Source organism: Camelus dromedarius, chromosome 2 (assembly GCF_036321535.1).
Source record: "Camelus dromedarius isolate mCamDro1 chromosome 2, mCamDro1.pat, whole genome shotgun sequence".
NCBI classification, from domain to species: Eukaryota; Metazoa; Chordata; class Mammalia; order Artiodactyla; family Camelidae; genus Camelus; species Camelus dromedarius.
In genome coordinates, this window is record NC_087437.1 from 3,511,040 (window position 1) to 3,536,772 (window position 25,733).

Below are 25,733 nucleotides of genomic sequence, written 5' to 3' on the forward strand. Positions count from 1 at the left end.
AGCTGTCCAGAGGCTCCCACATCAAGTGCCTGGTGGGGTTCCAGGGAGTGTGGCAGCGTCGCCTCAGCAGGGACAACGCTGGGCCCAGAGCCTAGTGGACACTCGTCCAGGAACAATGGCCTGAACAAGAGACACAGGAGGCAGAGCCCTTGGCCGGTGCAGCCGCCTGCGCCTGTCAGCTGCGTGCTCCCTCCTGCCCTGCTTCTCTCCAGGCTCAGCCAGTTCTCGGCTTTTATCCATGATGAACATTATCATTTCCTGGGACAGGAACACCGTGGGTTAGAAGAAATACACTGGAAAACAATCCTTTCTTCTGTCCTCTTGTGAGAGGATGCAGGAGCAGAGGGAGTTCCTTTGCCCGTCTCATTTCCACCTGGATGCTGGTGAGACAGGACCACATGTGCTCAGCTTCCTGCTGGTGCTGCTGTCAAGGCTGGGCCTGTGACCGAGCACTAGAGCAGGGCTCTGCAGCCCTGGCACGGCCCGCACGGCGCAGCACAGGGGCCAAGAGGACCCATTCCTGCCTCGGGCATGATCAGTCTGTGGAGAGACCTAGATGATGGGTTGGAAAGATATCCCATGCTCACGGATTAGAAGAATTAATACTGTTAAAATAATCATCTTACCCAAGGCAGTCTACAGATTCGATGCAATCCCTTGTATAATAGCAATGGCATTTTTCATAGAACTAGAACAAATAATTTAAAAATTTGTATGGAAATCCAAAAGATCCCAAGTACTCAAAATCATCTTGAGAAAAAAGAGCAAAGCTGGGAGTTTCTCACACTCTGATTTCTGACTACAGAGCTACAGTAATCTAAACAGTGTGGTACTGGCGCAGATACAGACACACTGATCAATGAGACAGAATACAGAGCCCAGAAATGAACTCACACTTATACAGTCAATTAATCTACAGCAAAGGAGGCAAGAATACACACTGGAGAAAAGACAGTCTCTTCAGTAAATGGTATTTGGGAAAATGGAGCAGCTACATGAAAAAGAATCAAATTAGACTACTGTCTCACACCATATACAAAAACAAACTCAAAATGGATTAAAGACTTAAATGTAAGACCCCAAATCATGAAACTTCTAGAAGAGAATATAAGCAGTTTTTCTTTGATGTTGATTTTAGCAGTAGTTTTTTTTTTTTTTTTTGGATCTGTCTTCTCAGGCAAGGGAATCAAAAGCAAAAATAAATAAATGGGACTACATCAAACTAAAAAGTTTTTGCACAGTGAAGGAAACTATCAACAAAATGAAGAGGCCACATCTACTGACTGGGAGAAGATACTTGCAAATGATATGTCTGATCAGGGGTTAATATCTAAAATATATAAAGAATTCATACAACTCAACATCAGAAAAACAAGCAACCCAATTAAGAAACGGGCAAAGAATCTGAATAGGCATTTTTCCAAAGAAGGCACACAGATAGTACACAGACACATGAATAAACGCTCAGCATTGCTCATCGTCAGGGAAATGCAGATCAAAACCACAGTGAGATAGTGCCTCACACCTGTCAGAATGGCTATTATCAAAAAAGGCAAGAAATAACAAGTGTTGGTGAAGATGTGGAGAAAAGAGGACCCTTGTGCTCTGTTAGTCGGGATGTAAATTGCTGCAGCCACTATGGAAAACAGCACGGAGGTTCCTCAAAAAACTAAAAGTAGAACTACCACATGATCCAGCAGTTTCACTTTTGGGTATTTACCTGAAGAAAACAAAACACTAATTTGAAAAGACATATGCACCCCATGTTCACTGCAGCATTATTTACAACAGCCAACATATGGAAGCAACCTAAGTGTTCACCCCCGGATGACTGGATAAAGAAGATAAGGTGTATAAACACAATGGAATATTACTCAGCCGTAACAAGAATGAAATCTTGTCGTCTGTGACCACATGGTGATTACACTAAGTGAAATAAATCAGAGGAGAAAGACAAATACCATATGATTTCACTTAGGTGTGGAATCTAAAAAACAAAATAAGTGAAAAAACAAGCATAACAAAACAGAAACAGATGCACAGACAGGTGAGGGAGATGAAGAGGCACAAACTTCTAGTTACAAAATAAATGAGTCACAGGAGATGAAATGCACAGCACTGGGAGCACAGTCAGTAACACTGTAACATCTCTGTATGGTGACAGATCTTAACCAGACTTATCATGGGGAACATTTTGTAACATACAGAAATATCGAATCACTATGTTGTGCACCTAAAACTAACAGTGTCACAGGTCAATTATAGCTCAACAAACACATAGAAAAAGATCCAGTTTGTGGTTATCTGAGGTGGGGGCTGTGGGGAGGGGGAACTAGATGAAGGCACTTAAAAGGCACAAAGTTCCAGTTATAAGATAATTAAGTACTAGGAATGTACAACATGATTAATATAATTAACACTGCCATACATTATAGACGAAAGTTTTAACAGCTTAGGAGTAAATCCTAAGAGTTCTCATCACAAGGAAAAAAATTTTCTTTTTGTTTTATTTTGTATCTATGAGATGAAGGATGTCCACTAAACTTACTGTGATAATCATTGCATGATGTGTTATGACATGTAAGTCACTTCGTGATGTAAGTCCAGTTGTCATGCTGTGCACCCTAAACCTATACAGTGTTATACGTCAGTTACATCTCAATAAAACTGGAAGAAAAAATATTTTTGAAAAGCATTTGATATATAACTGTGCAGATTTTGAAGGCATTCAAGAATGCAGCCAGTAATATATTATCTATTTAAATGTTTTACATTGATATTTAGCCAATTAAAATAAACCGGTTCTTTTGAAAGGAGGAAAAAAGGGTAGAGTCAAAACTCAACAAACTCAGCAATAAACGTGAGACTTTCTGCTTAACCTGTGGCTCCTGGTGGTGGTTAGGGTTTTCAGCACTGAACGGACGATAGATATTTCAAAGTAATATAGGAACAGCTGTGCTAATTTATTCTAATTTTATCATAAACATGCTTCATTGTTTCAAAACAATGCCTATTGCCTCCCGCTGGGAGAAGCACAAGTTTGCTACAACGCAGGCGTGGTCTTAACCGGAATCAAAGACATAGAACATATTCGATTTATGGCTTTAGGGAAAAAAAAAAAAAAAAAAAAAAAAAAAACTCGAACTAGGGAGTGTAACCAGGAGACACCAGGAAGACTGAAGAAGCAAACCTTGGGCAAGCCTTGGTCCGAGAACATGGACGTCACTGAGAAGTCCTGGACCCTGTGACCCCTCCCCCCCAACCCGGGACACCGGTTTGCAATTGACAACCGAAGGGCCTCTTTAGGGTTGTTTTCTTGGAAGCAGCATTTCAAATCTGTGGGAAAGTTTTGTGAAAAAACCTAACAGAACAAGCATCTTCATAGTCAGTGACACACCAGCTCCCAGAGTCAGGGATGTAAAGCGGCAACTGGAGGGTCAGGAAAGAGGTGTGAGCAGGGAGGCATCGGCCGGGTGTCCGTGGACGCCTGCGCTAACACGCTTCCATGTCACATGCGAACAAACAGAGACGTGGAGGCAAACGGGCTCGTCTGAGACCACGGAGAAAGAGGAGGAGCCCAGCTGCAAACCCCGATTGTTCAGATTCTACAGTCTGCGTGCCGCTCATTTCAGTGATTTACCTCTGATACCTCCCACTGTCACTGAAATGGAACAAATGGAACTCGGGTACGAGTGTGTTACACTTCAGCTGGTGTGTGCACACACACACGTGTTTAGAAAAAGTATGTACAGAAGACCTTTTCGGGGAAAGTTGATGTCCTGAGGACACAGATGTGAGCAAAAGCCATAGAGAAGGAGGGCCTGAGGCGCTGGCCCGAGGACACTGATTTTCTCCTGAGACGACAGAGAACGGAATGCACTTGGGAATGGAGGGCACTGTGTGGGTTGGGGGGTGGCAGCGGACAATGGGCTGCACCTCGGGAGTCCTCATCAGGACTAAAGCCTCCTTCCCCAGGCGGGAGCACTGCCTCCTGCATTCCTGCAGCTGGTGACTGGTGGGTCCAGGGCTCTCAAGCCCCATCCCCTCTAGCCAACATGGGACAACTTTGCAGGCAGGGTCACCCCAGCTTCAGTGCACCCATGCAGTTGGCAAGGCCCCCTGAGACGGTACTGCAGCCCAGCTCACCCTTGGCCCCGTCCAGCTTCCTTTCCTCCTCCACATCGTGGACCCAGACAGCCGGCCCCTGCCGGAAAACTTCCTGCATGGAAATCATCTCAGAGCCTGCCTTCCAGTGAGTCTACCTGTGACAGGTAATAGCATTTTTAAGAACAGGGAAGCCTAATGATCATTTGAAGCTGCTTAAGTCCTAGGGACATGAAGCCTTTACCACCAGCTTCCAAATCTACAAAAAAGTCCAGTGCCCATAGAGGTGATGGAGGGAGCAGGGATGTTAAGCAAAATGAGTAAGGAGGCTACATTTTCAGTCTCAGCCAATATGGCGTGGGATAGAGGCAACAGAGACAGAGAAGGAGATGCTCAGGGTACCCGGGGGTTTGCAGATGTCCCAGGGAGGGCTGTGAGCCACCCAAGCACCACACTTAGGATGTGACCCAAAGGTCCCCAGCTGTGGAGGGGCAGGACAGGCCGGCCGGCACGTGGGTGACAGCTGCGAGGCTGAACCTACCTTCACAGGAAGAGGGGAGTCGTTCCTAGGGCAGGAATCAGACAGAATGGCCCCATCCGAGGGAGGGGCGTCAGCTGAGCAGTGCGAGGACCTGTCCATCCCTGAGCAGGAAGGGGCCGCCTCAGAACTTCCTGGGTGTGACCACACGGGGTGGTGCTTGGTGCTCACCCCAGCCTTGTGAACCACACTCCTGGTGGCCAGCCTCCCTCGCCAGGTGCAAGGCTTCTCCCTGACGCACGAACAACACAGCCCCTCCCGTCTGACAGGCTCTCAAGGAAAGCACGATAATTGATCGTAGACCCTCTCTTGAAGCTGACGTGTAGATTTGGAACGGCTGCTGCTCTGTGGGGAAGGAGCCCTCGTTTGCTGGTCCCCAAGCCCTCCTTACATACAAGCTGTTGTTTGTTGTTTTGAAATTGAAATGCTGCTTTCAATCAGCGGCTCCTTCAGAAGTGCTACCCAACCCCGACCTTTTATTAACGAGAGGGAACACTTGAGACACAACGAACACCTCTTCAGTGAGATCTGAAAAGCAGAGGAGAAAACCACCACCGCTGCATCTGTTTCTCCACTGAAGGGTTATTTCAATCAGCAAGACCCAATGAGCTTTGCTCATAAAGCACTTGGAAACCTCAGGCAGCAAGTTCTTTGTATTAAATGTCTACATTTGACCAAGGAGAAGCCCGAGCTGTTGAAGTACAGAGGCAGTCCCCACTGACCCCGATAGCACGTGGCGGGGCGGAGGCCGGCGGCAGCAGCCCGAGCCCGCGCACTGGCTGTGGCCCGGCGTCTCCTTAGCTCTTCTGTCACAGAGTCTTCATCCTCAACGGGCTGGCACGTCCTGTGACCACCGATGAGAACGAGTGCTGCTGCCTGCTGCCAGGCTTGTGGTACTCGAAGGGCCCCTTAGAGTTCCTGAGGGACCCAAGCCTTGTGTCACTTGCTGGCACTGTCACCACCCACCTCAGTGGTGGTTCCCAGCGGTGGTTTTAGAAGTAACCAGGTTTCCATTTGAAATGTAGCTCTGCCACTTGCCAGCTGTGCGACAGTGGGGCCGTTTCTCCGCCTCCTCCTTTAGAGCAGAGAGCGCTGCCCACCCCGTGGGGACGCGGTGAGCGCTGCCCAGGGTGGGGTGTCCGGCTGGGCACGCTCCCCGGCACGGAGGAAGCAAGCTTCCCTCCGCAGGAACACTGCCACGGCTTTGGTCTGGTTCAGAACCTGAGCTGACAGTATTGCCAGCCTCGTGCTACTCTGTCTGGGGAACATTTCTCACACGCTTCCTGCTCTACCGCCATTTTTACAAGTGGTTGCTGCTGTGCCATGAGCTCCGTATCAGGTTAACGAGAAGGACAGGACAGTAAAGGCCGTGGACTTCTCATCTTCAGTGTGACCTTCCTCAGTCAAGGCCTTCCTGTAGTTGAAAGTATCATTTCAAGAACTTGGATGGAGCCATCCATTCAAGAGTGAGCCAATGACCACGTGTGACCTCAGTGTTACGTATAGAATCTCCTGGTGCCTTCTACAGCCCCTAAAGAGCTGACTTCAGCCCTTGTCACAGCACTCCACCAGGGCTGTGCTCTGACCTTGGTGAGACCTTTCCAAACAGCTGACATGAGAGTTCCACGATGAAACTGCCGGGAAACTCTGGGCAGCCCTGCGGCGCTCAGGGAAGGCTCTGCCCGCAGAGCAGCTGACAACACTGTCGAGTGCCACCTGGGCAGGCTGTGTCTGCGATGTGCACATAAATACATCAGCCAGTTTTGAGCACCGGAAGGGTGTGCGCTGTGCTGGGCGTGCTTGCACAGACAAGTCGTGAGTGCGGTCCACTAAACACCCTGGGCCGGAGCAGCTCCTAAGGGCCAGCCTTCTTCCCTGTTCCTCAGTAAGGACTGTGCGCCAAGTGCCTCCCCAGAGCAGAAGCAGTGCCCATGTGGACGTGACCCTGCGCATCACCACCCTGACGTGAGTCATCCCACTTCTGACACCAAATCAGAGCCCCGGAGAGGCAGTCCTCCTACATGTTAGGTATCTCAGCACCTATGAACCTCTTCACTACATTACACAGCTCACACAAAAATCTCCTACTAACTGGCTAGTTGAAAAAAAAGTATTGCTTTTTATTCACATGTGTGAGCAACACCATTTGACTCCCAATAAGCAATGTTTCTGGTAAACTGTGTTGGAAACCTGAGCTGAAACCTGAGGCCAAAAGTGGCTTCTTCCCTTCCACTCCAAATCTAGACTTTGAGACATTTTGAGAACTCGACTCTCAAGTGTGTTTGCTGAGAGAGATGAAAATACAGCAACCTAAATTGCAAAAAATATACCCAAAGCAAGTAAAATAGACACCACAGTGAAAGACTACATTTACAAAAAGGATAAATAGAACTAGGAAGATAATATAATACAAAAGGTTGATAATGTACTCTGTGTGGAAAAGGAGGAGAAGGCATTCTCGTACACTGCTGCTGGGAATGCAAAATGATGTTTGGAAATAATATTGTGTTTTTATAACCAAATATAATATATAATAACCAAAATAATATTGTGCATTTGTCCTTTGACCAAGAAATTCCACTTACAGAAATCTCTCTCAAAAGGTAAACTGGCAACAAAACAAAAAAGCTGAGTGCACAATGTCATTCAGTATAGAACTATTTGTAATAGCTAAGGACTGGGAACCCCATATGACCACCTAGGGGACAGGTGAACAGACGGCAGTCCATCCACACGAAGGAAATGCTGAAAGCTATGTGCAGAATGAAGTGTACTGCTACATGCTATTGTGACGTGATCTCCAGGGTATGTTCCCAAGTGAAGGCAGTAAAAGTTGCATAATGTGCTATCAATTTCTTAAGAATATATCAATTTCTTAAAAAATATTTGAATATATTTTAAAAATGAAAGAACAAGCCATAAAAAATTAAAAAATGATTCCCTTCTGGGAAGGGGAGACCTTAGGGTAAGGCGTCATGGATAGATGCTAGTCTTCCTTAAATATGCCCTTTTGTTGTGGGGGGGGGAGGTATAACTCAGTGGTGGAGCGTGTGCTTAGCATGGACAAGGTCCTGGGTTCAATCCCCAGTACCTCCATTAAAATAAATAAAACCTAGTTACTTTTCCCACCACCCAAAATATGCCCTTTTATGAATTTGACTTTGGACACATGGAAACACTTCAAATAATCAAGAAACAAAAGTAATAAAACAAAGGCAGTTTCTAAAAATTTAAAACAAAGAAGCATCTGTGTACGCACACAGAGACTCACGACACAGCTCAGTGCAGGTCAGTGTGTGGTTGGGAGGAAATCCCTGAGGGGAACCCCGTGAGAGAGTTAGAGGCAGCAGAGCTCGGAGCTCCCGCAGGGCCGGGACAGTGCCTCCCCCCACCTGCCAGATCCGCGTTCAGTACCACACTGTAGACTTCGCTGGCCACAGAGCAGAACACACACGAGGGTCTTGCTGTGGTCATGGGCAATAAGCAGGCATAGTTTCACTGCTGCTCTGGTCCCACGTAGCACAGCTGTATAAAGTTATTTCTGAGTAGCTCAGCTGCATCTAAAAACAAAGCTCAAGACTGTTTACTGGAATACAAAAATACTCAGTGCCCTACAAGGCAAAATTCACAATGCCTGACATTCAGTAAAAGATCACCAGGCACACTAAAAGCAGGAAAATATGACCCACAACAAGGAGAGAAGTCAGTCCATCCAGACTAACCCAGAAACCACACCCATGTCAAAGCTAGCAGACGAGGGCAGAGATGAACAATACGATGTCTGAGATGAAAAATACGCTGGATGGGATTAGACACTGCAGAAGAAAGGATTTGCTAAATGGAAGCCATAGCAATGGAAACTATGCAAAATGAAACAGATGGCGGGGGTGGTGGGGGGAAGGCTTAAAAAAATGACCAGAGCAGCAGTGAGCTGTGGGACAACATCAAGAAGCCTGATATATGTGTCCCAAAAGCAGGGACACACATCCATGCAGACAATATTTTGTTTTTCCTGTGCCCTCTGCATGAATTGGCAATGCAGAGGTGATTCAGAGCTGTGGTCACCACAAAGAGATGCCACCCCTCTAGGGCCCAGATGCACTTCAGGGAATCAAACTCCAACTGGAGAAATGGGCTCGGGTGCTCCCTCAGACCCTCAGGCCTTCTCTATGGCTTCTCACTCTCAGGCTGAGTCTCAGTGATGTGGATCCCATCCCAAGAACTTGGTCCAACTGACCAAGACAGTGGAGGCCATTCCTATCCCCACTGTCCCCAGGCACTAAGGCAAGAATCTGACAAGTCCCTCACAGGGAAGCCAGAAGTTCAGCCTCGGAATTTCCTCAGTAGCAAATCTCTCTAATGACAGACTTCGTGGGTCCAAAAACCTTAGGAACAACTGCTCTGAGGTGCCTGAGACTTAATCCCAAACCTGGCTCTCCTCATGACAATTCTCTGGGAAATAAAGGGACTCAGAATGGCAGGGCCTAGCATGTAACTATTCACAGGTCTACATTCATAACCACAGTTGTTCTCCAGTGCCAACTGCTAACCATTCATTCAGACAGAGCAGGCCTTCATGGCCTGACTCACGGCCTTGGCCTGGGTGAGTGACAGGCGTGGTCCCTTGGGGACAGTGTGCCACCTACATCCTCACTGCTGCAGGCTGACCTGCCGTCATTCCATAGGGCCTCCAGCGAGCGTGGAGCCAGGCCTGGAATTGAAACCAGTTGATGGCGGTAAAGAAAGCTCTTCTTAACAGAAAACCAGAAACCCCCGCCCTGAAGGTAGAGGCTTCCGGAGGCCCATGGAGGCACAAAGGCCCATCCACTCATCCATCCATCCATCCACCCATCTATATACGAATAGCAACATCTCATCAAATGTACGTGGAAATTCCTCAGCCAGTAAGGAGGTCCACACCGATTTCTTGTGATTCTGCAGACATTCCAATGACTCTGAGTGGCGCCACCTAACAACTGCTCAGGAGACTGCTGCCTGGGCCCCTGTAGGGAGTTCCATTTGTGGCTGGTCTCCAGCAGGAGTAAGCAGTGGCCCTGACAGCAAGCCAAGTGCTGGAGGACAGTACATGGTTGGCTTTCACATTCAACAACTTCATGACCCTGTCCCAGAGAACTGGTCCCTCTGTTTGCATGCTAAAACAATGCTCGACAAACGTCCTCACGCACAGCTTCTTTGCCCACAGATGCCCTCAGGTATAAAACATCACTTAACAGGCTAGAGTGTGCCAACACCTCCGGATATTTGGCTTAGGGCTCTCAAAAGGAAGCAACCACCTGTATACTGAGAGGCTATTTTAAGTCATTAACATTTATTGAGCATTTACTCTGTGCCGTGAAATACCCTAAGTGCATTTCATCTATTCGTAATCCCAGCTAACCCTCAGAAAACCCCATGAGGTAGGAACCATTACCTTTTACAGAGGAGAAGTCTCAGGCCAAAGCAGGTCGGGTAACTTGTCCGAGGACACATGCTAGCAATGAGAGGCGAGGACATAGACCCCAGCAGTCGCTGTCCCTGGCCTGGTGCCCTCCCTCCTGACTGCTGTACTGGGTCCACCCTTTCCGGACCCTGCAGGCTCACGGAACCCCAGGGTCTCCTAGCTGAGGGCACGTGGAGAAACCCTGCCCTACAACCATTGCATGATCCTCCCAACTTCCTCGCAGAGCCTCGCTCTCGAGGGAGGAGATGAAGCGGGTTGCCTGGTACCTGTAACCCTCCACACGAAGCCTTGAGAGGCACCGACAGCCAGGCTGGAAGGCTGGTTCTGAGCCAGGTCCTTATGTAAAGGTGGAGTAAAAGCCACGGAGGAAGCGAATTCGGTGGGGAAACCAGGAGTTCAGTTTTGAACATCCTGAGTTTGAAATGCCTCATGAACACCCACGGGAAGGTGTTGAAGAGCAAGCTGCAGTTCACGTGTTACTGAAAGACTGATGGATGAAGAGATATGAGGAGGGGTCTGCTCCTAAAAGCAGTGTGGGAGAATGGACGGCACTAGGGACAAAACACGGTTTGCCACGAGCTGCTGCCTGTTGAGCTGGCTGATGAGTCCACTGGCATTAACAGTGCTCTTCTGGCTAATTCTGTGTATGTCTGCAAGTTCTGAAAATTATGTTTTTAAAAATTCAGAGGGACACAGCATCTCTTATATAGGATAAAAAATACATAACTTGGATCTACTCATGAGGAAATAGCCAGAAAAATCCAAACTGAGGGACATTCTACACAACAACTGGCCTTCAAAAATGTCAGTATCACGAACGATGGCACGGAACTGAGGGTATGTTCCAGAATAAATGGCACCAAAGAGGTACAACAACTGAACACAGTGTGTGATCCGGGTCTGCATCCTGTGAAGGCCATTATTGGGGCAACTGGTAAAATCTGAATGTGGATTGCTATATTAAATAGTACATCAGTGTGAAATTTCTTAAATTGAATCATTTACTGTGATTATATAAAGGAATGTCCTTGTTCTTCGGAGCTGCACATTTAAATATTCAGACGTGAACAGTCATGGTGAATGAAATTTATTCTCAAATTATACCATGGTAATAATAATTATAATAATTTACATATAGATAGATGTAGAGAGATTATGCAAATGTGGCGAAATGTCAACACCTGGTGAATCGGGGTGAAGGAGACATAGGTGTTTATTGTGTGATCCCTGCAACTTTTCTACAGGCTTGACATTTTTCAAAATAAATTAAAAAAAATTTAACATGATTAACCTGATGTAATTAGAATCCCTATAGCACACCCCTTGCGTTCCCTTCCCTACAGCTCTTTGAATAAAAAGTTACCTTCTTTACTCCTTAGAGCTGGGCACCAAACACTTGATGTTTCTGCGAGAATGCCTCTCAGACGGACCAGTTTTACACCCAAGATGTTTAGGCCCTGCAGGCCTCCCCAGCTGCCGGAGGTGACGCTAAGGGTCTGCCCTCGGCCGCCAGCGCCTGCGGGGATTGCCTTGGCTGAATAACACTGTGTCAGAGTCCCTTTCTGGGGTGGCCCGCATCTGGGGCTTGGTCGACCTGGGGTGGTACAGGCCTGGCCCTCTCACCGCGACCCGGGGGAGCTCTTCAGATCACCCCAGCCTCAGAGCTCTCTGCAGAGCTCCACTGAGGCCTCCACTGAGGCCGTGCCACAGCTGGACAGTCCCTGTGCCCAGTCTGCTTCCTCTGCCCTCCTTTCTGTGATGTTGGCCTAAGAACACTCACTCACGGACCTCCTGCATGGTGATCCCCGTCCCTGAGTCTGCTCCCCAGAGACTGGTGCTGGCAATAACATTATGATCATTTTGCAGATGAGAAAACGGAACCTTAGAATGAACTCACTTGCCTGAGCTCAGAAATCTGGTGCAACTGACTCAGACTGCAAATCTGCTGGCCTCCAGCTTCCCCCTTCTCTTTACCCCTTCAAATCCCACCTCTCCATGAAGCCAAGACCTAGTTCCCACTCCCCCTGGAGACATCCCCGACTCCCTTTCCTGACCCTGAAGCTCTCACAAGTCCTATCTGGGGACTTTTCTTAGCCATCACCTCAGATTACATAGCCACTGTGTTGCCGTTTAGCTTCTCAGTTAGAACTTTCCCTAACCTCCCTGGGGACGAATGTCATTCGTAGTTCTCTGCTGTCCGCATGCTGAGGATGTGGCCAGTGCACCCTCACACGGTGAGGGAACGGCCAGATTCCCTCTCTCCGGCTATGCGCTAAGTCTTAGACACCGAGGAAACACACATCCTCAAGAGAGACGCAGCCCTGTAGCCTCCGCTTCCTTTCTGTCTTTTCCAGAGTGCACAGGGCTTCGCGACAAGGACCACAGGGATGGCGGGTTATTCTGCCAGAGGAGCAATACCACCCACGGGGGAGTGGGCCAAACTGTTTTGATCCACATCAAAAGATGAGTCAGAAAACACTTGGTCAAATTCGGCCAGACAGCAAGGAGGAAAACCGCACACCAGGAATAAGATCGCTGGGACGCATCTTGGTCACTTATTTTGGCAAAATTACTTTCATTTGAATTATTTAAAGCATGTCATCATGTGCTAGGAAATGAGGTGTTGCGTACTTTGCAAAAGAAATGAAGCCTTCAATCAAAAATCTGACAACAGCACATTGTTAAGTTTTAAGGGCGAAATAAGTGAGTTGCTTTTCTTCTCTTGGAAGATTCTTGGCAGGGAGGTTGCAAAGCAACGTCCTCCCAGCCAGGACAGGTTTGGGGGGGGGGGGAGTTAAGTCCAAACGCCTTCGCTTCCAGTTCTGGGGACGCTCTGGTTGCCATGGGAACTGTGTTACTAGGTGACCACTCAGAAACAGGCAGGACTTGAAAACAACAGGCATTTAAACACATTATCGGCTCGAGGTCTGGAAATAATTTTCAGCACTTTTTTTTCTCTTGTTTCCAAACAGTAGCCTAGATGATGATGCAAGAACATAAATGCCAATCAAGTGAAAATCATTTTTCCTAGACTTCCTAACTACTCCACCAGCACCAACAGAGGAAGTCGATTTTGGAGAGAAGTTTCTGAGTTGGAATATCTGTAGGAGGGTCCACACACTATACAGGCTATAGGCCCGATCTGACCTGCTATTTATTTCTGTATATCTTGTGAGATAAGAATTCTTTGAACCTTTTTAAATGGTTGACCAAAAAAAAAAAAAAAAGCATAATATTTTGTGATACCTGAAAATTACATGAAATTCAACCTGCAGTTTGAAAATAACATTAAAGCCTAGCCATGCTCACTAACTCACACTGTCCACGGCAGCTTTTATGTTCCCAGAGCAGAGCTGAGTAACAGGGACAGACACTGTATGGCCCACAGAACCCGAAACAGTCACCAGCAGCCCTTTACAGGGAGTTTCCCCAACTGGAGACGGGAGTCATAGGGAAGGCCTTAGGCTCGGAGGCTGCGTCTCTTCCTTGACCAGCAGTTTGTAGCAGGTGCCGTCTCAGTGCGTCCGTGCTGCTATAACAAAGCGGCACAGACTGGGGGCCTTGTAAACAACAGACTTTTTGGCTCGCAGTTTTGGAGCCTGGGAATTCTGAGATCAAGATGCCAGTGTGGTCCCTCTCCAGTGAGGCCCTCTTCCTGGGTCACAGCCGGGGCCCTCTCACCCGAGAGAAGGGGCTCGGGAGCAGTCAGAAGCCTCTTTTCTGAGACACTAATCCCACTCTGGAGGGCCCCACCCTCACAGTTTAAGCACTTCCCCAAGGCCCTGCCTACTAATACCATCTCCTTTGGGGGTTTGGGTTTCAACACATGAATTTGGGGGAACACCTTCAGATCACAGGGATTCAGGCCTCTCCACTGGGGCTGTGTCCACCCCACTCCCTGCTGCTCCTAGGAAAGCAGAAATGCAATTTTCATGGGGACCAAAGGATGGCATCACATGACTGATCACCCTCTGCCCGCACCCTCTCACGCTGCATTCTCCCGCGGTCAGGCCCTGGGCTACTCACTCCCGCATGCGTTCCATCTTGGTCCTGGCCACCGCGCTGTTGAAAATTGTTGGTCCTGTGGGTAGGTCTGGAGCTGAGCTGGCGAAGGTCCTTGTGTCTGAAAATCAATGCACAGCCCTTAACTGAGGCCATCAGCACTGCAGCAACGTCAAGGCGACATTCAAGGGCAGTCGGAAAGCAGCAGCGAGCCACCTTTGCTACAAGGTAATGCCACAGTAATTCGAGATAAATTCAATTATGACATGCTTATTAAAGAGATTTATTCCAAATGACAAGGTTATTTATGGCTTTAATTTGCGTGAGGAATTTCAGGACAAAGCCTCTCTCAAAAAGGATGATTTAAACAAACACCACTAGTGACAAGATGGGCTTTTTCCACTCAGGGGAAAAGCAAACCCTCTCGGAGAGCTCCGGCTAGGGTCTTTCAGCAGGGGTGGCAATTGCTTAGATAACCAAGGGTTCTTTTTCTAATAAGCTTAGCTTCCCCTTTATCTTGACCTCACACCTGAGCACTAGCTTTTTTGCAGTGGGAAGCTAGATGCTGACCAGGGGGTAATATGCAGCCTTGAACTTTAGCAGAACAGAGCTGAAGGCCAAGGCTGGGGTCAGGAGGTAAAGAGCCATTAACGAAAGCTGCAGGGTGATGAAATCTGCTGAGAGCATCATAATTTTTACCACGATACCCTGGAGGCTCTCATGAACACACTGGAGCTGACGGGAAAGCAATACGCCCCTGGGGGAGGGGTGGGTCGTTGGAGCTGGGTTTGCATGTGGGCTGTGGGAGGGGCAGCGTCCCCCTGTGCCTTCATCCTCAGACCCCCACACGGTGCATCATCCTGCCAGGAAAAGGCTCAGAGCCCTGAGATCTGTTTACAAATGATGCCCACGGAGCTGCTCTGTCAGGGGAGTTGCCCACGCCATGAACTCCTGCTTTGCCCAGCATCTCCTGTAACACGTGACCATCTGATTTCAGCACCAAATGAGGAAGTGATCGCCAACCCCATTTTACATCTCAGTTCAGCCTTTTCCCTATATTTTTTAATTAAAAAGGTGAAATGCAAATTCCCTTATTTCTTAGACCAGCCCTTCCTGTGTACACCCCTCGGGGGCACGCATCCCCTTTGGACTTCTGGTTCCTACAGACACCATCTTGACGAATACTGTCCTCTTTGTCATGCTCTCTGGTCTGTCCCCAGGCTCCATCCCTAGACGCAGAGTCACTGATACGAACTTTGTAAAGGGCATGTGACACTGAGCTAAGTAAATGGCATACTCCTCCCAGTCCTGCCCCACATGCAGACCCCGGTAGGTGCTGGGTCCCGACAGCCCCCTTGCTCTCACTCGGGAGGTCACCCCTCTGGTGGGAGGTCACACACCCTCAGCCTCGCTGTCACCAGCTGGCGGCTCCATGTCAGCATCCTCCCGCCTCTGAGGTTCATTTCAGATTTGTGTCGGCTGCTTTTTATAAACATCTTTCCTAGAACCTGAAAAGTACTGAAGTAACAACCACATGATGCCAAGCAACATGCAAGCTGGAAAATCAGCTCTGCTAAGAGTGAAAGGAAGGCACTGTTTCCCCATCTCTCCCAGAGAGAGCTGGCCACCCTGAGGGCTTCTGCAAATAAAGGTCAGAACAATTTCTCCTGAGCTGCAGTTTATTTTAATCCGCCTACGACTCCCCTCAGCAAGGCTCTCAGCATCACTGGCAAGACGCTAAGCCTCAGCCCAGGGCAGAGGATGGGGCACAGAGTTTCCAGCAACAGGGCTGGCAAATTGCGATGCTCAGAGTGGTTCCTCTTCCCGTGTTTCTTACTGACCGGCCTTCTCCCTGCCGCCCACCTTCCAACACAAATAGAGGTTGCTTGTGTCAAAGAAAAAGATAACACACTCAGCCACCACGATTAATACCACCTGGGCTAGAGTCACAGCCTTCATCCAGAGGGTCCCTGCGTCCCCACTGATTCTCAAACTCGACTGTGACACCATCCAGCCAGGGATCCCGGCAAAATGCAGACTCTGACAAGTGGGTGTGGGCTAGGCCTGGAGTCTGCATTTCTCCTCCGCTTCCGGGTGACACAGAAATGTGCAGGCCAGCTCTGTGACTTGTGGGTCCAGTGCTAAGTGATAACGCAGGGCCCCTCGTTCAAAAGCAAGAGAAGAGCTGGTGTGTTTTTCTGCATCTCTTGGGGCCTGTCCCCGTGTTTCTTGTTGGGTGTTTTTCCATGTCATCCTCCCTTCAGACTGGGCTAGAAACTCTGGAGGAGACTGGAGACCCTCCCAGGGCCCCAGCCTGCAGGAGTCATGGCCAGGCCCCCGCTGGGAGGAAAGGCAGCAGCAGTGGGGGAGGGGGGTGTTGGGGAGTGGGTGGTGGTCCAAGGACAGCAGGGAGGCAGCTGAGCCAGGCTTCTAGCCCCTGCCACGTGGTCCACTGTCCCCTCAGATGTCACTCACAAAACACAGATGCAAATTATAAGGAATTCTATTAAACCCCAAGAGCTGGCTCCCCTGAGCCCGGGGCCCTGGGAGGCTGCACGGCGGGCCTGGCCCCTGGGGCGCTGGTGCCAACGCTCTCCCATCTCAAATGTCTTAGAAAATCAATGAATCCTCCAGCTCTATGTCGATTTTTCAATGTTAACTTTCTCTTTATTAATTTCAACAGCATTTGCAGGCATTTGGAATAGTAGGCACGTGAGAGACACCCGCCGCAGGCCAGGCGCACCGAGGGCTTCCAGCAGGGAGCTCCATACCGTCTCCTCCCAGGCTCTCCCAGCCACCAGGTCTGTCCCTCCTGACCTTGGACCTTTGGCCCTCAGTCTGCCCCCTCCAGAACCTTTCTGAAGAATGGCAGACCCTGACTGGGAGCCCAGCTCCGACACACTCCTCACCCTTCGGTTCCCGCTGGCACCCACGGTGGTGGACATGTGCACGGCGGGGGCAGGTTTTAGAAAACGTCTGACCACTCTGTCCTGCTCCTGGGAAGTCCTGAGACACGCGGCCCCTCTGTGGACAGCCCTGCGGTATGTCAGAGGGAGCAGAGGGTCACCCGCAGCCACGTCCTGCTCCCACGCACCCGCTGCCTGGGCTGTGTGGTCCTGAGGAGGGACTGTGCCCCTTTAAAACACAGGCAGGGCGACTGCCATCCAGTGGCCTGAGCGGAGGAGGGGCCACCTGTCACAGCTCCACCCCCACATCGGTGTCAGAACTGAGGACCAGACGTTTTGAAAAGGAGGCGGTGACTGACAAAGTCTTGAGCAACAATCTGCGCATTTGCCCTCCCTCTCCATCATGCCATTTGCACACAGAACAGGCGCCCTGGAGACAACTGGAAACGGATGTCACGACTTGGAGTTTCTGTTGTTTCCTCTGAAAGCAGCAGCACACTCTTCTCTGCTGTGTCGCTCACCCCACGTCTGTCCCCCTAAATTCTGCTCCCTCTGTTCTGCCCCTTCCTCCATCCCGTCTGTCAACTGTCCCCCCACCTTCATCCTGGCCCCTCCCACCTTCCTGGCCCAGGGCTGTGACTTTTATTTCAGGTCTGGGGTCTGTCACCTTTGTGAAACTTCCTTTTGCACACATTCACCCCAGTTCATCACTAGCAACAGCAGCCACAGCAACGGCTGAACCGTGTTTGGTAAATAAGAGCCAGGCCCTGTGCTAAGCCTCTTACCAGCATCACCTCACATCAGAGTCCTGGTAGCAGGTCCATTCCAGTGGGGAAGGAGAGGTCCGAGGCAGTCTGCACGACTGGACCTAACACAGCTGGCACTGAACCTGGGCTCGGTGCTGGCCGCCCCGGCTCAGACGTCCCAGAGCGAACACCTGCCCCACGTCGACCTCCGTGAGGGGTCCCGGCCAAGGTGCTACCCGCCAGGTCTTCTGATACTCCCCCTCCGCGCCTCCACCCTTTTCAACTAGTTAGCAACTCCTGACCACAGAGGCTATGTCCTGTTTACCTTTTTTCCTGAACTTTTTAATCCATTTTTAAGTGTACAACTCAGTGGCGTTAGTACATGCATGATGGGCAGCTATTACCGTTATCTGTGCCCAGAACTTTCTCACCACTCCAAACAGGAACTCTGTATTACACAGTGACTCCCCGTTGCTCCCCCCACCCCCGGTGACATCTAGTACACTTCCTGTGCCTGTGGGTTTTACTGTTTTAGGTAATTCATACACGTGGCATCAGACAGTATTTTGGGGCTGGCTTACTTCACTGAGCGTCCAAGCTCACCCATGTTGTGGCACGTGTCAGGACCTCCTTTTATGAATGAATGCTATTCCATTGTGCATATGTGTCACTTTTTGTTTACCCATTCGTCTGCTGATGGACATTTGGGTTGCTTCCCCAACGACAGATGAACGGAAGGACAAAACGACTGTTCTGAGTGACGCTGCTGGGGGTATTCTCACAGAGCCCCTTGGTCAGGTTTAGGAAGGTCCTTTGTATTCCCAGTTGTTTTTAGTGTTTGTTTTTTTCTTTTTTTTTTTTAATCAAGAAATGGTGTTGGATTTTGCCATTTGCTTTTCTGCATCTATTGGGATGATCGTATAGTTTCTGTCCTTTAGTCTGTGAATATGGTGTGTTACGTAACTGCTTTTCTGAAGTAAAACTACCCTTGCATTTCTGGGATAAATCTCACTTGGTCATTGTGTATAATCCTTTTTTAAATATTGCTATGTTTGGCATACTAGTATTTCCTTGATGATTTTTGCACATGTATCCATAATGAATATTGGTCCATAATTTATTATTTTTTTTCTTGTGATGTCTTTGGTTTTATTATCAAAGAATGACTTCACAGAATGAGTTAGGAAATGTTCTCTCGTATTCTGGTTTTTGGAAGAGTATGTGAAGAATTGGTATTAATTCTTCTTTGACTGTTCAGTGGAATTCACCAGTGAAGCAATATGGGCCTGGTCTTTTCTTTGTTGGAAGCTTTTAAATGACTAATTTGCCCTACTTGTTATATAGGCCTCTTCAGATTTTCTTTTTCTTCTTGAGTCAGCTTCATCTTTATAGAAATTTGTTCTTTCATCTAAATTATCTAATTTGTTGGCATACCTCTGTTCATGGTAAACCCTTATAATCCTTTTAAAGTTGGTAGCAATGTCTCCCCTTTCAACCCTGATTTCTTAATCTTCTTTCCTATTTTCTTGATCAGTATAACTAATCAACTTATAAAAATCTTTTCAAAGGAACAATTTTTGGTCTCACTGATGTCCTGTATTGTTTTTCTATTCTTTATTTCATTTATTTCCACTCCAGTCTTTATTATTTTCTCCCTTAAGCTTGCTTTGGGTTTAAGTTGCTTAAGTTTTCAAGTTTCTTAAGGTAAAGCATGTATTTTTCGATGTCCAATAGGTGGATATTAAAATCAAAGGTCATATCTGGATAAAGAAAATGTGGTATATATACACAATGGAATACTACCCAGCCACAAAAAAGAATGAAATAATGCCATTTGCAGCAACATGGATAGACTAAAAAATTATTACATTAAGTGAAGTAATTCAGAGAAAGATAAATAGCATATGATATCACTCACATGTAGAATCTGAAAAAAAAATACAAATCTTATTTACAAACCAAAAATAGACTCACAGACATAGAAAACAAACTATGGTTACCAAGAGGGGAAAGGGAGGTAAGGGACAGATTAGGAGTTTGGGATGAATAGATGCACACTACTATATATAAAATAGATAAACAGGGTCCTACTGTCTAGCACAGGGAGCTATATTCAATTTCTTGTAATAACATATAATGGAAAAGAATCTGAAAAAAGAAGTATGTGTATGTATAACTGAATCACTTTGCTGCACACCTGGAGCCAACGTTGTAAATCAACTGCACTTCAATAAAAAACAAAATTTTAAAAACATTTAAAAATAGAGTTATTATTTAAGTAAATATTTTAGGTATCAGAAAAAAAATTAAAACTCCGAGGTCGTATGAATAGTAGCTGTGGTCCTTCACCTGTGGAGGGCTTGCGCTCAGCCGGGGAAGGTGGGACGTCTGTGGGGCTGATCCCCAGGACTGCTGAGGACACACACACACAGGTACGCGGACCACAGAGGGGTGTCATGGCGGTCTGTGGGAAAGCTCCAGCCTTCGAGGCCGGGGACCTGCGTTATCGTACTGGCTCTATTCTGACCCGCTGCGGGGCCCTCAGGACACCTCCCTGGGCCGAGTTCCTCAGTTTATACCTCAGTGTCTTCTCCAATTCAAACACTCTAGGGTCTGGTATGTTACATATCTGCCTACTTGAGAAGGTAGCACTTACGCTAACGAAGACAAAGAGCAACAATAAACGTTCCGGGCATCACTGGACACCGGCACAATCTTCCCGAAGTCCCTCCCACCTGTGAAGAACAGGCTGCTGAGGCGCTAACACTCACTAGCTCCCCACGGGAGTGTTTTGACAACGAGATGGAAACAACAGGATGTGAAGAGATGTTACACATGTATCCTTACGCTCCTCACAGCGATACGGCCAGGATCCGGTCTGCTTCTGTGGTCCCGGCCAGCAGGCCCTTTGCCCTGACGGAGTGGCAGCTCCATGAGCCTGACATTTCAGCAGCAGAGCGAGATTCTTCTCTCACGTCTCCCAAAATTTCCCTTCACTCTTTTCAGCTGCTGGGCAAACGCCCTCCCTGCTAAACCGCCCGCCGCGCGGGGAAGAAGGTGCTGACGCAGGCCCTGCGGGACGGGTACTCTGGCAGAGACGTCCCCTCAGCTCCTGGACACTGCTGAGCCAGGAATCCCTGCGGACACTGTCCCTGGTGCGCGGTCTCCGCTGTGCACCCTCCGCTTTCCCTCCATTTCCTGCAGAATACTCGGGAATCAGCTCCCTGACAGGCGTCCTCTTTGCCCAAATCACTGCAAAGGCACATCTCCAGCGCCCCATTTCTCTCTCCCTCTAGCTGTTAGGGTGGCACACGATCAAAGATTTTGCCCAGGGGTTGGCAAACTTTTTCTGTAGAGGGTCGACTAGTAAACATTTCACACTTTGCAAGCCAAAGAATCTCTGCTGGCAACAATTCAACTGACAACAGCCGCCGGCAGTCGGTAGATAAATGAGCAAGACTACGTTCCAGTAAAAACTGTATTTACGAAAACTGGCAGTGGGCCAGACTTGGCCTGTGAGCCGTGGTTTACCGCCCCTGCTCTCGGTGGTGCAGAACCATCAGCATTGTAAGCTGGCCCACAGACCCCTTCTGCCAGAGTCCCTCGGCCTGGGGGTGGGGAGACCGAGGCCACGAGGGGCTGCCTGGTGTGGCCCGCATCACCGAGCCAAAAGGGAAGGGCACAGACAGCACGAGGACTGTGGCGTCCTGACTCCCAGATGAGTGCTCTTTCTGACCCCCCCCACGGAAGTGCCACGTCCACACAAGGATCGTCACGGGCTGGCTGTGAAAATGCAGGAGATAGGCAGACAAAACTCCTCCTCCGAAGGCAGAGGTTTGGGGCGAACAGGACACATGCTGGTTGCGTCTCCGCCCCTCCAGAGGATGCTCCTTGGGGCCCCAGTTACAAGGCCAGCCATGAACCCCAGGAGGGGGGTGAGAGCTGTCCCACTGACTGAGGCTGAGCTGACCCACATCTTTGGGAGGATTCTTCCTTGAGCTTCTCCGGTGATGACTCTGGACCTCAGGGTGCCCATAAAACTGGCTAAGAATCTACAAAGCAGGCTGGTCTCTGTCTTCACAGTGTTACCCCAACACCCAGAGGCGGAGCCACACCACCCGATCTCCCTGCCAGACAGGACTTGCTGCCCAGCTGCCGGGAGTGCTGGTCACAGGCAGCCTCCAGCTGCGGTCCCTGCATAGCTGCCTCCCGCGTGGCCCCCACTTGGTGAGCAATCACGGCCGAGGGAGAAAGCCTGGTCACTGTGGCCATGGCAAACAGTCCCGAGGAGTCCAGACCCCCCACGGGGTCGGGCGAGGCTCGTCAGGCCCTCTGCCCCATCCTGCCCCCTTCCCTCCTGGCCACAGGGGCCAAAACTAAGGGCTCTCCCGAACAGGTGTCTTGCCCACGCAGCTCCCTGTCCAGGGCTGCTTCTCAAAGAACCCAAGCCCTGACCACATGAGTACCGGTGGGAGGGGTGGGGGGTGTTGTCTGAGAGCCTTTAACAAGCTGAGTATGTGGTAAGAGTGATGGTAAAAATGACAGTGTAATTCCTATCTGCCCCCCTGCCCCTGGCCCTGCCCGGCCCCACCCCCCTGCCCCGCTCCACCCCCCACTCCACTCCCAGCTCTTTTGAAGAGCTGTTTCCGTAAGAACAGGGCAGAAGCCTCCACCTAAGGAAGTAGTTGCCCACCCTCCCTGAGGCTGTGTCCCAGCCACAGCCCAGGAGGAGGCGGGGGAGGAAGCAGGCAGGAGGATAGGGAAGAAGATGGTCCAGGAGAACCACCTCCACGTACGTCCAGCAGGACAAGGGCGCCAGCTGCCTCAGAGGATGGGCTGTGGGTTCTGACTCTGCTATGTTCCGTCAGTTACAAAACTTCCGTGATTCAGTTTCCTCACCTGGACCAAAACCCTGCCTTTTGGGGCTATAGTGAAGCTTCACTGCAATGATCTACATAAAGGTGCGTGGTTGCTGGGAAAGGCCCCAGGTGCGTTCTCGTGGCCTGCCCTGTGCCCAGGGCACCCACCCCACTGCTCTGCACAGGGCAGCTTCTCAGTACAGAAGACGCACTCACTGCCGTTATCAAAATTAAATAGTTGGAAAAAGAAAAGTGGGTCAGCTTGGAAAAGGAAAACTGCTACTCATAGGGGAGATGATAAATACCAGAAGATAGGAAATAAATAAACTTTCTATTTTTATTACATGGTTATTATTTCACACAGCAAATATGCAACCAAATTTCATGGAAGATGAAAAACAACAGGAGTTCAGGGGTTTGCAAGTGTTCATTTCCTTTTGTGTACACCAGAAGCTCCTCTAAGAATAGCACCTATCAATTAAAAAAAAAAAAGAGGGTGTGTCTATTTTAGGGCTGACTGCCGCCATCAAATGTGCACAGAGGGTAAGCGGCCTGTGGAGGCCGGGCCCTAACATTTTCAGTTGTGCTTACCTGAGAGAGACAGTAGCCAGAGACTGGGAGTTTAATTACTCTGGGCTGCCAGCATGGAGAAGCTTAGCTTTAGAAACAAAACCTGCTTTTCTGTAACAACAGACTGGGCTGGCTTCAGAACTGACTAAGGCCCTCAAGTATATCAGCATTAGGGTTAGGGGTTAGGGTTAGGGCCACCGGGGCCCCCACACCCATCAATAGTGGCCTCGGGGATGCTCTGCCAGCCCGTGAGGAGCTGGTGTGCAGGGGAACCGAGGCCCCTGCCAACCTGCTGCTGTGTGAGCGAGCGAGTCGCCGGGAAAGGCATCCTCCAGCGCCCGTCCAGATCTCCGATGACCTCGGTCTTAGCAACATCTGACTCCAACCTTCCCAGAGACCATGGGCTGGCACCCAAGCCGAGCCGCCCCTGGCCTTGGGCCCCACAGCAACCACGAGGGGTAGAGGGACGAACACTGTTCTCAGCCTGCACATCGCGGAGCAGGCTCTGGGCAGTGCAGCCACAGTTTAGGCCCCAAGCTCCTGCAGGGGTCAGAACGTGGAACAAACGTGGAACAATGTTTCTGCACTGACCAGGTGTGAGATCGTTGTCGTGTTGCTGCAAGGTGCCTGTATAAATGCTGTGTTACTAAGTTCTCATAAAGACCTGAGTAATAGGAAGAAGGGCGTGTCCTTTGGGGATGGATGAAGAATCCTAAAAGTCATGTGGGGAAATGCATGTCAGAAGAGGAGAATATCTGAAAAAATAAGAAAATTTGAAGACATCTGTCTGATCAGACATTAAAGCATTGCATAAAGGCAGTGGAATGAGAACCCTCTGGCACTGACCGAGGATTCAGAAGCTAGCTCAGCAGGCTGAAGGAGGAGTCATAAACAAGTAATATTCAGGAGTCATAATATGGAGCAAAAGAATTTAAATTAAGTGGAAAAGAATAAATTTTGCTGGTGTAAACACCTCAAGTGTGAAAAATAAGACAAAAAGTCTAGAAGAAAACTAAGGAGGCTATATATAAAACACTCTTAAAAAAACAAACAAACAGAAAAGCTAGAGTCTATTAAAGTTGTCACATTTGCCTGCATAAAAAAAGTAAGAAATTTCCCCCTCCAAAAATCCCAAAGAAACAATAAACAAAATTAATGACATAAAATAGACTGGAAAAAATCTGCTACACATATGATGGAAAAGGAGGTGGTAATATCTTTCTAATAATTCAGTTTAATCCATTGAACATTAAATCGAGTGTGCTTCTTTTTCCCCACACAAAAAGGATATTAAAGAGCCCAGTGAACGCCCTTTATCGGGAAAAGACTTCATTTGTTTAGGAAAAATAATGACAGGAAGCTACCAAGACAGGTCACGTCCTACCGACGCCAGTGGAAGCGCCCACCACCCCACCAGCCAGCCTGCCCCGGCCCCGGCTCCTGCCTCTGTGCCTCCGCCCATCCCGCCCCTGCAGGGCCCCCGCCTCTCACGCCAGAGCTCCCCTGGTACTAAGGACTGTGTCACATGCTGCCTTCTCCTGGCCCTTGATGACGTCTATCCCCCAGCTAAAAGTGACCCCCACACTCTCTGAACCCTTTTCTCCTTCTGTTCAGTTATTTAGGCCCTTGTCCTGGTCCTGCTCTGAAGTTACAGGCCTTCAATGGCAGGACCCAGACCTAACACGTTGCCGTGCTCCAGCACCTTCCTCGACAAAGTCCATCAAGCTGGATGAGATCACGACGTGTGATAGAGGAACGTGTGGTTGTGGAGTTTCTCCCTTAGCAGGCTCAACTTCATGCCTGGAACGTTCTTCTAGGTAATAGGAACACACTGAACGTTCTTTGCTAGGAGTATACTGCTAAGAACAATCAGTAATACTGTTTTAGGAATCTATGTATGTGACCAAGCCTCTCCCCCACTGCCTTCCCATCACCACACTCATGGCCAGTAGCAGACACACAGCAGGTTCTCTGTGCACTGCCACCAATTCTGAATTTATGGCATCCTTTCAAGTGTTAAGGAACTTATTAAATTTCTGTAAGACATGAACAGAAGGGATAGTGGCAAAGAGCTTTTGTGCATTCACATCAAAATGATCCCAGTGCTTTTGGATCCACAATGTCCCTCCTCTCCTCCAAATACAGTGGTTTCTACGTGTCAGTGACCAAAGGTAAAACACTCTGCGGAAGTCGCTGCAATGATGAGGAGAACTTCTTTTCTGTCGAGGTGGAAGGCACAGCAGTGCAAGATTAAGTGGCTGCCAGTCATCCCCGCGCTGAACGGCTCAGGGTTTGAAGCGCTTCAGCAAAGGAGGCTTCGAAGGGATTCAGAAGCCCCGACGTCCTCTCTGGTCTAAAGCAGTCCCATTGTTTAGTGGGGATTGAACAGTAATTACCAAGGCTCAGTGGGAGAACTGAATGGAAACAGTTGTCAAAAAGCCAAATAGGTGAGACGTGCCAGCACGCTAAGGGACCCTAGTGGACAGAGAGGTTCTGAAGCATCTCTTGTATTCTTTTTTTTTTTTTTTTTACATTTTTTATTGACTT

General features: G+C 48.9%; 1 protein-coding gene across 4 annotated transcripts in view; it reads right to left on the reverse strand.

Moving 5' to 3' along the window:
• The window catches only part of NEK11 (NIMA related kinase 11), a 219,149-nt gene that overhangs the window by 29,215 nt on the left and 164,201 nt on the right, over positions 1-25,733 (reverse strand). For all 4 annotated transcript variants that reach the window (XM_031465352.2, XM_064490756.1, XM_010979689.3 and 1 more), the window contains one exon: positions 14,130-14,226. In XM_031465352.2, coding sequence (XP_031321212.2) covers positions 14,130-14,226 — 97 coding nt within the window. The remainder of the gene's footprint in view (positions 1-14,129; positions 14,227-25,733) is intronic.